A 14,797-nucleotide genomic window follows, 5' to 3' on the forward strand; every position below is an offset into this window, starting at 1 on the left:
GGAGGGGAGGAGACAGAAGGGAGAGAAAAGGGTGGCATTCTTTATCAATGAAGAGAAAATATAGAACCAGCCGCAACTGATGTGATTTCAAAATTGTCTATTCTAGTCTCATAATGCAGTGCTCCTTTAAAAACTTAAATCTCCGGAAGTCACCTGCATCAGGCAGGTAGTAGAACATTCCTGACATTGATATGATTGTTGAATATTTGGTCAATAGGTCTTATTCTTTACACAGTATATATTTGAATTGCATATGAAAAAAGTTTCATTATGAATGAAAGTATTAGGGCATAGAAAGGGTATATAATTTTCTCATTTCATTTAGAACCAACCCACTCTGGTCCTTGAGTTAGCTAAATTGATATATTCATGTTTATAAGAGTTTGTGGAAAGGTTGTGTTTGAAATCCCTGCTCTAATCAAGTCATCACTTTGCAGTCCATATCCTCACTGGCCTTCATTTGGAATGTACAACTCCCAAGGTTACACCATGGAAGGGGTAATCCTTAGTTTATTAATAAGGTTATTAGCTTGTGCTCCAGGCACTGACAGTGGACTTGGTCACTGCATCACTGTGCTTTCATCCCACCATGAACTGTCATTTGAATTCCAAGGTCGCTCAAACAAGAATTCAAAATCAGTATTGAAAAAGTCTCCAAAGATGGGTAAAAATATACTTTTGAAAAATCATATAAGAAATTTTTCTTTCATTTCTGAACTTCCTAGAGACTCAGATATCATTAAAACTTGAAAACCTTCAGGTTTTCAAAGCATCTTATAATGGACACAAAGAAAGCCCTTAAAATTGTTTTCATTCTAACTAGTGAGAAGATCAAAGTGAAAGTTATTTCAGGCTTGCTTGATGGCGAATATACCAAAGGACTCTTGCTCCCTCTACAGAAGGTGCTTCAAAATTGCAGACACAAAGATATTTTATTTTTATTTTTTAATTTAATGAAATAGATTTGCCATGAAGTTCATGATGATTAACAAAAAGTTTTGGCTCCATATGTATCTCCAATGTCTTGCAAACTGGTTGGTTGTCCTAAAGTTGATCAGGATAGGTTAGTGCGTTTCTAATTTGGCATTTCTCTATTGCATCAGCAAGGGTTAAACTCCAATAGCAACAAATGTGAAAACAGAAGGTTTTTGTTTGCTCGGCTTTGTTCAATTTATTTACTTTCATGGATGAATAAAATGCTTGAACATATATTAGGTGATCATCTTACTCATTTTCATTTAGCCAGGGAATTTAAGCCAAAAAAATAATGTACTGTACCTCAACAACTTAATTAGTTTTCTCATTATCTACTTCTAATTATTTTGGTCATTTTTATTTCTTGGTTGTATTTGGAAAAAAAATATTAATTTGAACTGTGACTTCACAGGAGGAAGAATTGTTTCATTTAATTAAACTGGATTTTTTTTCAACTATACGTAATATTTACAAAAGACAGAAAGTTTGACCTTTCTATAAGAACTTCATTAATATATAAAGCTCCCATGCATATACATATAAGTTATCTTAATTTACTGATGTAAGTTAAATTGGAACAAAATGTTAATATTTTAGTAGCTTTGGTTTGAACAATTTTACGCATTTTCTTTTACAACTCCAAGATTATTTTGACAGGTTACTAGTTTTTCTTACTGTGACATTTAAAATTATAAGTATAACAATTCTTTTATTTCATCAATAGAGTCTTAACAAAAGATTGAACATTCTTTTCTTTGTATGTAGCATAAGAACAGCCCTTCTGCTATTACCTTGTAATTAAAAAATGAATACACATGACAAAGTAGCTTCTTTTATTTGATTATGTCACATCAGACGTACTTGTTCTAAATTAGTATGCTTATACTAGACTGGATTTTTTTTTCCCCTCTGGTAGGTGTACTGGTCCATTAGCAAATTGTCTTTCAGAGAAAACAAGAGACCCAGTAGAGGAAGATGATGATGAATATAAGATTCCTTCATCCCATCCTGTTTCCCTGAATTCACAGCCATCTCATTGTCATAATGTAAAACCTCCTCTTAGGTAAGAATGTGGGCACCTTTTTAATCTTCTCACATCTGCATACACATTATCATTTTTAAGCAATCAAATCATATCTATTTATTAAAAATCCTTGCTTTCTTGCTCAAAGCCTCTTCTTTCTATATACTGTTTTTTGAATTATTTTCAGAAAAAACTAAAAGATAGATTTTTCAGCAAGTCCTTTGACTAATTTAGTTGACTAGTAAGTCTAACGGGACATTTTGTTGCCCTCTCTCCCTAAAAACAAATTGTACTCTGATCAAATTTTGTTGATGGCTACCTATAGTAGTGATTAATTCATGAATTTTCCATAAGCTAATTTCAATCCATTTTTATAAGTTCTAAGTACATATCTCATGAGGAAAAATTTGTGCTTAGAAACTAAGGTATTATGCCAACCATCCTTAGAATTTTTCTTCATGACATAAAGAGTAGTGTAATTCCTATTCATTTCCCATCTTGATGTGCTACCTCCTTCTATTCAGATCTTGAAGGAAAAGAGAAAAAAAACCCTAAAACTTTTTCTCTTAACTGCTTTTTATCAGGTACTATCTATCTCCATTTTGCTTGGATCAAATAAGAATGTGAGGAATAGTGTTTTTTCTTGTCAGTTATTTATTCTCACTACACTGGAGACATCCTTGATTTTTGAAGTAGCAGCTCCATTGAAGTATATGAGTTATTAAAAATGGGTGTTGTGTATTGAAATATTAGCTTGTCTTTATTTAATTGAATTAGTAAACCATAATATATTATTATTTATTTTTTTAAAGCCTGACATATATGAGGTATTTTGTAAGTGAAATCTCAGTTTCAAAACTTACTTTCTAAGCCTCAGTTTTCTTTGTGTAATAACGTCCCTGGAGCTGTGCTGGGAACATAAACTGGGGTTCCACTGCTGCTGTGGCCCAGCCTTCTGCCTGCCAGTGTCTCTTGATTGAGAGATAGGAGAGCCGTTAAACACTTCAATCATCTATGCCATCTTTACTGAGTGTACTGTTTCCTTTTGAGGTCTAGTCAGTCAACGGAAAGCATTTTATGTGTGCAGTGTTCCCTTTTCAGATGAGAAATCTAAAAATGTTCTTAATGCCTTTCTCTGAGTATTGTATTGAGACAGAAAATGCAATGCTTGGAAAAGAAAAGCAACTCTTCATTTTAACCAAAGATCTGTCTTAATGAGTGATCCTGGTTGGAATTATCAACACTCTGCTGAGTTATTAACTGGGATTATTAACATTCTGAAGTCCAGGGCTTCATATTTCAAAGCAAGAACTGAAGTATTTCTTGCTAATTGCTGGTGTTTTAGACATTTGCTGCTAAAATAGTATCATTGAGAAGACAAAGAAATAACTTCAAGGCATTTATTGTATCAGGATAACCAAGTGTCTACTACTCTTAAAAGAGAAAAAAAGTTATTCCTTTACATCAAATACAAATTATTACAATTTTCAATTCCTTTGACTTACAAATGTGTAGTAATTTTTAAAAACTGAAATAAGGTGAAATATTTCTGTCTATATGGTATCTCATTATTTTTCATTGCTGGAGGAGTGAGGGGTATAATTTTAATATTTTAAATTTTAATTGTCACATCATATTGGATGAGCTATTTGATGGCAGGCCTCCCAAATCTAGAAAATAAAATTGAATTATGTCCACCATTACCATCTTTGTACTGTTATAGAGAAGTAATAAATGTTGATAATCCCTAAACTTAATTGGAGTGCATTTTTTATCTAATTTGTTCTTGAAAGCTGATGGATGAAGTATCTTCTTATGTCCTCTACAAAACACTCTTTAAGCTTAAACAGTTCTTTCTCCTCTGTTCCTCCTTACCCTTTGGAACATCAGAAGAAGCAAATTGTCAATATGTGGAAAAAGTTAAACAGTAGATGAATAATTCAATTGAGTTTCAGTAAAAATCCATCATTATTATGAAAATTCAATACATGCTAACTATTTTTAAATGAAACATCTCTGGTCCCTTGAAAAGAGGTGGCTACCTGAGAGAATGGAAATGAATTACAAATTAAGCACTCTTGCAATAACTATTTAAATATCCACTATCTCCTCCATTGTGTATGTAATTCTATTTTGCCTCAAGACTTCAGAGTAAATTAGAGAAAAGTAAAATCTAAACTCTGCTTTCTATATAGCTCTTTGTGAGCAGAAGTTGATGAACAGAGAGTTCATTGTTACATAGCTATATTCTGAAGACAACACATGGTCTGTATCTTCTCTTCCTGTTGCTGTCTCCCCATGCCCCAATTTTACCCATTGTGTTCATAGTATGATTTCAACAGCAAAAATAATTTTTAGTATTATTCTTTATAGACACCTAGATCAAAATATTTGTTGTGTACCCAAGACTTTTGCTAAAGTCATTTTTGTACAGTTGTCAGAACTGCCAGTGTCTTGTTCTTGGCAGCAGTGAAATTTTACTATAGACTCTAGGTCTGAATATACCTATCAGATTTTTTTAATGACTTCTTTTAATATGTTGTTTTTGTTTTTTTTAGAGAGAGAGAGAGGAAGGGAGAGGGCTAGAGAGATAGACACATAGATGAGAGAAACATCAATCAGCTACCTCCTGCACGCGTCCTACCGGGAATCGAGCCTCCAACCCGGGCATGTGTCCTGACTGGGAATCAATCCATGACCTCCTATTTCATGGTTGGACGCTGAACCACTGAGCACACCAGCCAGGCTGCCCGTCAGAATTTTAATGCAATTACTGAACATTTAATATTATTCTCCATCTTTGTTGGGCTCTAGTTTGTTATAAAGACAGCTCAAATTACAGAAATAAAAATATGTTAAATAATGTATTTTTTTTTGCTTTATTACATTTTTTTCTTCAAAAACTTGACAAAGTATTAGTGAACTCTTTCAAAACAGTATGTTAATTTCAAAGATGTGTTTCAAGTACAACAGTTTTTGTGATTATTGTAATTCTTAGTTTCACTTAAAAAAGATAATTTGTGCCCTGACCAGTTTGGCTCAGTGGATAGAGCGTCAGCCTGTGGACTGAAGGGTCCCAGGTTCAATTCCGGTCAAGGGCATGTACCTTGGTTGTGGGCACATCCCCAGTGGGGGGTGTGCAGGAGGCAGCTGATCAATGTTTCTCTCTCATCGATGTTTCTAACTCTCTATCCCTCTCCCTTCCTCTCTGTGAAAAATCAATAAAATATATTTTTTTAAAAAAAAGATAATTTGTGTTCCATGGATATTCTACTTTGTAAAAATATTTGAGTAAGAGTATCTAGATAATATTACTTGTACTTTTCCCAGAAAAGCAACTTAATTATATTTATTTTCAAACTTTATTATATGAGCTGGGTTGCTAGTTCCCATCACCCTCCCAAGTGACTTTTAAATGGAAAGTAATTATCCTTATGATTTTTATCCTCTGATCTCTGCCATAGGTCTTATGATAATGGTCATTGTATATTGAATGGAACACATGGTACATCTTCAGAGATGAAGAGATCAAACATGCCTGAGTTAGGCATATATATAAAGGGTATGTATGATACATATTCTCTTGGTATTCTACATCTTAATGGTCAGAACTTAAAGGCAAAAGTCCATGCCAATGTTGAACTGAAAATACATTAAGATTTTGTGTTATCCTCTAGGAGATGTTTTTGATTCAGCCTCTGATCCAGTGCCATTACCACCTGCCAGGCCTCCAACTCGGGACAATCCAAAGCATGGTTCTTCACTCAACAGGACGCCCTCTGATTATGATCTTCTCATCCCTCCATTAGGTTGAAACCTTTTTTAAAAATTTCTAACAAGCCACCCTGCCTCTTCTTCCAATTAATATCAGAATTATCAGAAATCAGAGTTCCATGTAATGCAGACTCACTAGGTTCTGAATCTGTCTGAATTAGAATGGATTCTTCAGGTGATGGTGCTCTCAAGTTCATGTGACCATTATTCCATTCAGAGAATTGAAGCAATGGTGTCAATAGCTGGCCCTCAGACTTTTATCAAGTTATATCTTCATGTACTAAATGTAGTCTACAAAAAAATCTATGAGAGCATTGTTCAGGCACTTGTGTTCTAGTAGATTTGAAGTGGTCATCTGAAATTTTCTTTAAGTACAGTTTTTAACAAATGTGTACTGTTGCTTTCAGTATAAGTTGATCTGGTCCCACTTAGTTACATTATAGAAAATTATATATTTTATTGTAGAGAGCTGAGAATAAATTATCTTATCATTGCAAAGATTTGTAAAAAACAGATCCAACAAATCTAAATTTCTTTGTTTCAAATTTTAATATGAAGAAGCATACTTTGTGTTTGGTGTGTGTACCTGTGTGGAAGTACACAGGTGTGTATGTATGCTAAAGTTGGCTGGCTGTGTTAATTCCTTAAGTCTAGGTGGGAAGTTTCTTGCCCTATTTTTAGAGGAAGTCAACTAGAACCTTCACACACATTAAGGCTTTACAATAACAGGTCACCATAATGTAAAATAATGTATGCTGAAGGTCCATTTATAAGCTTCTCTGAAATATTAGAATACCAGAAATGTGAAGTAAACCTTTTTATTTTTTTCCTCAAACACCATCAACCAGTGTTTCCAGTTACACTATTGCAGTGTCTTTTACTCTCCTGTTCTTTTTATTTTACACTTGAAACCTCTCCTGTCTTTTCAGTAGTTCAGTGCTTTATTCTCACCTACATGAACGACAAGTCTTCTAACTTCTTTATGTGGTATTTTTCTCCCTCCTTCTTCCTATACACAAATGTTTGACCTATTACCCAAGTCTTCAGGATCTAGATGATCACTGTCCAATAGAACTTCATGTGGTGATGTAAGGGTCTATATATTCACATGTGTGATGGCGGAACTGAATTTTAGTGAAATTTAAACTTAATAGCTACATGCGCAGGGTGACTACTATATTGGGCAATACAGACAATGCTCCAACTTGTCTTTTTAACCCCACTTTCCTCTGTACATCTCATGCTTTATTCACACTGTTTACTCTGTCTGAAAGACACCACCTTCCCATTTGACAAATATTTTTGAGCCACTGATAGCCCAGACCTTCTAGTTCTTCGTAACACCTTGCTTAATGCCAATTTCTTCATTTCTCTTCCCTCTTAAAATGAATCTCTCACTGTGGGACCTATGGAACTTTCATCTTGAATCATTAGTGAACTTTTCTTAGATCTCCTTATGGACTCTAAGCTCTTTGGGTCACATCCTTATGATTTAGATCTTCACGTTACCTATGTGCCTGGCATGGTGCCCGACACTGAGGGCTAAAAAAGTATTTGAATGAATCAGATAATTTAGCAGATAGCTTAAGGTTGGAATGATAACAGAACTACCTCTCCTGTACCTTCACATATTTTAAGTTAGAAAAATATTTATGATCATTAGAGAAAATACCTTCAGTATTTTTTGCAAAGCAAGCTGTATGAATCGTAAAACTATTTTCTTTACGTATACCTTATTGTTTGTCAGTAAATTTAAATATGTGTGAGTTTTTGTTACTGGAATATGTGGCTGTTTATTTATACACTGTTTCATTCACAGACCATTTGAGATTGCTTACATACTCTGCAACTTAATTTTTTTAAAGAATCAATATAAGGGGAAATGTGCGTAGAATAGTACATATGGCAGGGGGAAATAGACAAAAGCATGTCACAGTGTTCTGTAGTTGCTAAAACTGGGAAATATGCAAATATGAGTAACTGGCTTTGTGACCACACAATGTAGTTCTATATTTAACTATTTCTCTTTAGAGATGTATTGTAATAAAAAAATACATTTTTCTCCTGTAGGTGGCTATTTGCTGTATATTTTGATAATGAAATATATGGAGCATTAGCTTCAATAAATTATAACCTAGTAGGATAAAGTTTAAAAGATAATCTATTCTGTGACATTAAATTTTTGTGCATAGTGTGATTTTCTAATTAGAGGCTGTTACACAAAAGGTTCAGTGTGACATAATTTTTAGTTCAAAATTCTAGTGTCTTAATATTATAAATTTCACAGGTGAATAGTAAGCTGTTTCATAACCTGTGGTGCTGCTTTTTAATAGAAAGACCTTGGAAATAGGAAAAGTTTGCACACACACATGTATGTGTGTGTATCTGGTTTGCTGCTTCCATAGTCCCGCAAAATAATTAACTCCCATTATCAAAGTTGGTGAACAGCTGGATAAACACTGCAGGTGAAGTTCTTTATAAGCAGCAAGAGAAAATCAATTATTACTTTGGCCTGATACTGTGTTTTGACTAATAAAGTTCTGCTGTTGATACTGACCTTTCTTTAAATGCAGGTGAAGGTGCTTTTGATGCCCTCCCCCCTTCCCTCCCACCTCCTCCACCTCCTGCAAGGCATAGTCTCATCGAACATTCAAAACCTTCTGGCTCCAGTAGCCGGCCATCCTCAGGACAAGACCTTTTCCTTCTCCCTTCAGGTAGGAGAGAAACTTTTCACTTAAAGCAAAAATATTTCTAAGGTCATACTGTCAAATGAGTAATTCATTGGTTTCTATCTCCCTGGGGGGTTGGGGGGGAAGAAACCCTGGGAGGGAAATAGCAGTTGGGTAGGTTTGTTTGTCAATTGATTGGTTTAATTGCAAAAGGATTACAAAAATAGCAAAAGCAGTAGGAAGAATAGAATATGTAAATGGTGCTATAGACATCATCCCAGTCCAGATAACACCCTTATGTTACCAAGGCATCCCTGAGAACCAGAGGGCTCCATGATTGGGCTAATAGTGATGGGGACAAAATATAGACTTTGTCTCCGATTCTGAGTGCAGTAATTTTTTTTTTTTAGTAAGTTTTAAAATTTTTACTACATATATTTTAGGGGCATAATTTCATTCAAAAACATATTTTGGTAAATTATAACAGTGATAAATTTTTCTGAATTACCTTCATTTTATTGTTTTGTTACTGTTTTTATTTTTAAGTAATCATTAGTAACAGTATTGAAAAGTATTCATGGGGACTTGACTGTGACCTTTATAAAGTGGTGTCATGATGTGGCTACCAAGGGAGCTTATGCTATGACACTGACAAGTCAATCAGGGTTTTTGACTGTAGGAAGTTTTTAGATTACTGCTTCAATTTCATAGTAGATATCAGTCTGCATAGATTTGCTGTCTTCTTGATTCTGTCTTAGAGGATTGTATGTTTCTAGGAATTTGGTTCTTCCAAGTTGTCCATTTTCTTGGAATATAATTGTAGTATTTTCTTATAATCATTTGTATTTCTGTGGTGCCTGTTGTCACCTCTCCTCTTTCAATTCTTTTTTTCTTAGTGAGTCTGGTTAAAGTTTTAACAATGTAATTAGTCTTTTCAAAGAACCTCTTTACATTGTCTTTTTAGACTATATTTCTATTGTTTCCACTCTGATTTTTGTTATTTCCTTCCTTCTACTCTTTTGGGTTTTGTTTGTTCATCTTTTTCTAGTTCCTTTAGGTGTAATGTTAGATTGTTTATTTGAGATTGTTCCTGTTTCTTGAGGTAGGCCTGTATTGCTATATATCTCCTTCTTGGAACTTCTTTGGCTGTGTTAGATAGATTTTTGGGGTCATTGTGTTTTCATTTTTATTTGTCTCCAGATATCTTGATTTCTTCCTTGATCTCACTGTTAAATAGTATGATAACTTATATGTTAGGATTCATTGTTCAGTAGCATGTTATTCATCTTCCATGTGTTTGTTTTTCAGTTTTCTTCTTGTAATTGATTCCTAGTTGCATACCACTGTGATAGAAGATGCTTCATTGGACTTCAGTCTTTTTCAATTTATTGAGACTTATTTTTTGGCCTACTTTTTGATCTATCCTGGAAAATGTTCTACGTGCACTTAAAAAGAATGTACATTCTTATACTTTTGGGGAAGTGTCCTAAAAATATCAACTTCATCCTGTGGTATGAACTGACATTGAAGGCAACTGTTTCCTTGTAGATTTTCTGTCTGAATGATCTATCCATTGATATCAATGGGATGTTAAAGTCCTTTATTATTACTATATTACTATTGATCTCTTCCTTTATGTCCTTTACTAGAGGCCCAGTGCACGAAATTTGTGCAAGGTGGGGAGAGGTCCGCTCAACCCAGCATGCACCCTCTCCAATCCGGGATCCCTCTCACAATCCTGGACCACTGGCTCCTAATCGCTCACCTGCCTGCCTGCCTGGTCGCCCCTAACTGCCCTCACCTGCCGGCCTGATCGCCCCTAACTGCCCCCCCTGCCGGCCTGGTCATCCCTAACTACCCCCTCCCTGCTGGCCTGATCGCTCCCAACTGCCCACCACCCCACACTACCTCTGCGTGCCAGCCTGGTTGCTCCTAACTGCCCCCGCCCCGCCGGCCTGGTCACCCCTTACTGCCCCACCTGCTGGCTTGGTTGCCCCCAACTGTCCTCCTCTGCTGGCCTGGTTGCCCCAACTGCCCCCCACCAGCCTGGTCACCCCCAACTGCTCCCCTCTGCCAGCCTGGTTGCCCCACGCAGCCTGCTTGTTCAGTCGTTTGGTCATCCCTCACTAACCCCCCTGCCGGCCTGGTCTTAGGCAGCCATCTAGTGAGGGTGTGAGGGTCAATTTGCATATTACCTCTTTATTATATAGGATATTTACTTAATATATTTAGATGCAACTGTGTTACATGTGTAGATGGTCACAAGAGTTATACTTTCTTGTTGAATTGATCTCTTTATCATTATGGAATGTTATTTTTTTCCCTCGTTACAGCCCTTGTTTTAAAGTTTATTTTATCTGATATAATTATTGCTACCCCAGTTTTGTTTTGTGTCCAATTGAATGAAATATCTCTTTCCATCCCTTTACTTTTAGTCTGTTTGTGTCTTTCAATCTGAAGTGGGTCTCTTTTAGGCAATATATGTATGGTTCTTGTTATATTAGCCATTTATCCATTCACCCATGCTAGGTCTTTTGATTGGAGCATTTAGTCCACTTACATTTAAATTAATTATTGATAGTTATTTAGATACTTTTACTTTATTATTTTCTGTTGTTTTTGTAGTTTTCTCTGTTCTTTTATTTTCTTGCTCTTCTTTTCTTGTATGTTGATGACTTTCTGTAGTGTTGTATTTGGATTCTTTTTCTTTATCTCTTGTATATCTCATAGATTTTTGGTTTGTGGTTACTGTGTGCTTCATATATACAAGCTATTCATAGCATTTTATTTTAAGTTTATGATTGCCTCAACTTGAATGCATTCTAAAATCACTATCATTTTTACTCATCCCTGTCATTATTAATAAAGAGCTAATATGCTAATGGTTGATACGCCATAATGGTAATGACCAGGTCATTAGCATATTAGCTGAGGCATTGCTCTGGAGACGGGGCGGAAGTGGGGAGGTGCTCAGAGGAGGCGGGACCATCCCGTGCCGGGGAGGGCAGGGGTGACAGCCCATAGTGCCCCCCTCACCAGTCCTTCGCCACCCACCGCTCACACTCTGAGTGCCGCGCGGCCCACCTGCCATGGTAAGGAGGATAGCGCAGCAGGTGGGAGGCTTCCACACTCTCCTCTGGCGCCATGTTACTCCGGCGATGGGGCGAAAGTGGGGAGGCACCCAGAGAAGGCAGGACCAGCCTGAGGCGACTCAAGGGACTGACGGCAGGGCTTGAAGTGGCCAGAGAAAGCCAGAGGGTTTGGGGCTGGGCCAGGCATTCTGGAGCTCTGCGTGGACAGGTTCTGGTGTCAAGGCAGGCCTGCAGGTGGGTGGGCCGCACCACGTGATTTCGAATCGTGTGCTGGGCTCCTAGTATACTTATATTTTGTACTTCTTTTGTGCATGTGTTTGTGTGTATCCCTTAATTTATTGTTGTAATAACACATAATCTTCTTACTTTTGTCTTTCACCAGTTAACTGCCACGCATCCAAAATGGAAACCATCCCCACATGCCACGATATTTTGAATTGAATTGCATCTATAGATGCTTATGGCGTACAAAGGGTTAATGCTTGTACAAGCTTTGTAGTTGGATGATCCACAGCTTTTCCTAGATGTTTGCCTTTGTCAGTAAGATCCTTTTTTCTTTCCTGTACTTTCTTATTCGTATTTTTTATCTTTTCTTTCAAATTAAAGAAGTCACTTAACATTTCTTGTAACACTGAGTTAGTGGAGATGAACTCCTTTAGTTTTTTCTTGTCTGGGAAACGCTTTATTGCTCCTTTGATTCTAAATGAAAGCTTTGCTGGGTAGAGCAGTCTTATTTGTAGATCCTTGCTTTTCATCATTTTGAATATTTCATGCCATTCCCTCTGGCCTGCAAAGTTTCTGTTGAAAAAACAGCTGATTGCCTAATAGAGCTCCCTTTACATAACTAACTGCTTAAGATTTTCTCTGTGTCTTTAACCTTTGAGATTTTAATTATGTGTCTTAGTGTGGGCCTCTTTGGGTTCATCTGTTTGGGGCTCTCTATACTTGTATGTCTGTTTTCATTGTTAAATTAGGGAAGATTTGGTTGTTATTTCTTCAAATAGTATTAAATCCCTTGTTCTTTCTCTTTTAGTACCTTTGATGCAAATGTTGTAACAACTGATGTTGTCCCAGAGGTCACTTAAACTATCCTCCTTTTTTAAAATTCTTTTTTCTTTATGCTGTTCTAATTGGATATTTTTAACTCCCTTGTCTTCCAGATGGCAGACTTGATCCTCTGCTTCATCTGATCTATTGTTGATTCCAGCTAATTTCATTTCAGTTATTGCATTCTTCATTTCTGACTCTTTTTGTTGTTGTTGTTTTCTATCCCATTTTTACCTTTCCTACCTCACTGTTAATGTTCTTACTGAGTTCATTTACTCTTCACCTGCATTTATTGAGCATCCTTATAACGTGTTTTGAACTCTGCATCTGGTAGATTGCTTGTCTCCATTTCATTTAGTTCATCTTCTAGTTCTTTTGATACATGTTTCTTTGAGTCCTTATTTTGGCTGACTCCCTGTGTTTGTTTCTATGTATTAGGTAGATCTGCTTCATCACCCAGTCTTTGAGTGTGGCCTAATGTAGCTGTCCTGTGGGACCCAGTGGTGCAGTCTCCCTGGTCATCTGAGTGGATTGCTCCAGAGATGCCCCTTGTGTGTGTTGTGTGTACCTTCCTACTGCAGTTGAGCCTTGATTACTGTTTGTTTTCTTGTTTTAGTTTATTTTAATCCTCACCTGAGGATATGATTTTATTGGTTTTTTTAGAGAGAGGAAAGGAGTGAGAGAAACATCGATGTGAGAAAGAAACATCGAGAGGCAAAAAGAGAATCATCGCTGTAAGAGTTAAACATCAATCAGTTGCCTTCAGTACATGCCCTGAACCCACAACCTTTTTGGTATATGGGATGACAGCGCTCCAACCAACTGAGCCACCAACCAGGGCTTGATTATTGTTTTCATGTCAGTGGTAGGTTTGACCTTCAGGCTGACTGGGTCTGAGAGCTGGCTGTGACTATAGAGGACAAGCTGTTTTGCAAGGGCTGACTCCACAGATTAGGGGTCTCTTCGATGGGACTCTATTGCCAGCCACGTCTGCCCTTCAGGTTTGTCATTTGTAAAGCTAGTTGGTGGGGCTCTGATACTGGCACCTGGTGTGTACTGTTCTGGAGCCTCTTGGGTGAGGCTATAGTGCAGGTCAGGTTCATCTACTGCTTGTTCCTCGCTTGGGGTTATCTGGTAAGAGCTACAAAACATCTGTAGTTGGTTTCTACTTGTGCTGAGCTTGGAGGTTCCTGAGAGAGGCTATTTTACAAACCAAGGCTGGCAGCCATTGGTGTTGGACTTGGAACCCCTTGGTGGGCACCAGGATGTGGGTTGAGGCCATCTGCCACTTGTGCCATGTTTGAGGCTACATTCCAAGCCAAGACTGGCCACTGCTTATGTCAGACCTGGGGCTACCTAATGGGAGTTACATTGCCAAGTTGAGATTGATCACTGATCATGCCTATCTTCGTGTAGAAAAACACACAAAGGCCAGATATTTACTGCTTTCTTCGGCTTTGTGGACCTTTGGGAGGTTTTAGGAAAGTCTGCAGATAAGCTAAGGCAGGCTGCTTGCATGGAGGATCCACTGGAAAAGGTTCAACTGGACATGCTGGTAGGGTGAGATCTCAGGGAATCATCAGGGTGGGGCTTAGAGTGTTAGCCAGGTTAATAGAGATCCCAGATTTAGCACCCACTTGGGCCAGAATGGCTGGGTAAGGGGAGCCCTCAACAAAAATACAATGGCACCTGCCAGCACTTCCAACCCTGGAGAGAGCTGTCTCGACCCCTGCCCATCCAGCCCTACCCAGTCAGTTCAGTTTCTCCCCATATGTCCCTGACAGGTTTTGAGATGCTCCCTCTGCACAGGAGCCCAGAGTGAGTGAGTTTGTAAGTGAGTTTGTGCCCTTTAAGACCTGCAGCACCTAGTTCTCCAGCAGCCTTCCCTCTCACTCAGATGCAGTCCTTGATGGTTTTTACAGCCAGATGTTATCGAGACTCCTCTTCCTGGCACTGGAGTGCTGGTTTGGGGAGCTCAGGGTGGGACTGAGACCCCTTGCTCCTTAGGGGACACCTCTGCAGCTGAGATATGCCTCCTGATTCTTAATTGCCACAGCGTGGGTGTGGGATCTGCCTGTTTCATATCTCCACCTTGCCTACCAGGCTCTGCATGGCTCCTTTATATCCTTAGTTATAGGACTTCTGTTCAGCTAGATTTCAAATGGTTCTCAGTGATGGTTGTTGTTTAATTTATTTGTGAATTTGATGTGGTTGTG

General features: G+C 37.6%; 1 protein-coding gene across 6 annotated transcripts in view; it reads left to right on the top strand.

Annotated features, from left to right (window-relative positions):
* Window positions 1-14,797, top strand: part of CBLB (Cbl proto-oncogene B, E3 ubiquitin protein ligase) — a 231,067-nt gene that overhangs the window by 199,315 nt on the left and 16,955 nt on the right. For 2 of the 6 annotated variants that reach the window (XM_005877423.2, XM_014548652.1), the window contains exons 14-17: window positions 1,892-2,038; window positions 5,464-5,561; window positions 5,677-5,808; window positions 8,347-8,487. In XM_005877423.2, coding sequence (XP_005877485.1) covers window positions 1,892-2,038; window positions 5,464-5,561; window positions 5,677-5,808; window positions 8,347-8,487 — 518 coding nt within the window. Of the gene's footprint in view, window positions 1-1,891; window positions 2,039-5,463; window positions 5,562-5,676; window positions 5,809-5,948; window positions 5,990-8,346; window positions 8,488-11,916; window positions 12,075-14,797 lie in introns of those variants that run through there. The other 4 variants (XR_001364241.1, XM_014548653.1, XM_005877425.2 and 1 more) reach the window with 4 other exon arrangements.

The sequence above is a fragment of the Myotis brandtii genome, unplaced genomic scaffold, assembly GCF_000412655.1.
Source record: "Myotis brandtii unplaced genomic scaffold, ASM41265v1 scaffold519, whole genome shotgun sequence".
NCBI classification, from domain to species: domain Eukaryota; kingdom Metazoa; phylum Chordata; class Mammalia; order Chiroptera; family Vespertilionidae; genus Myotis; species Myotis brandtii.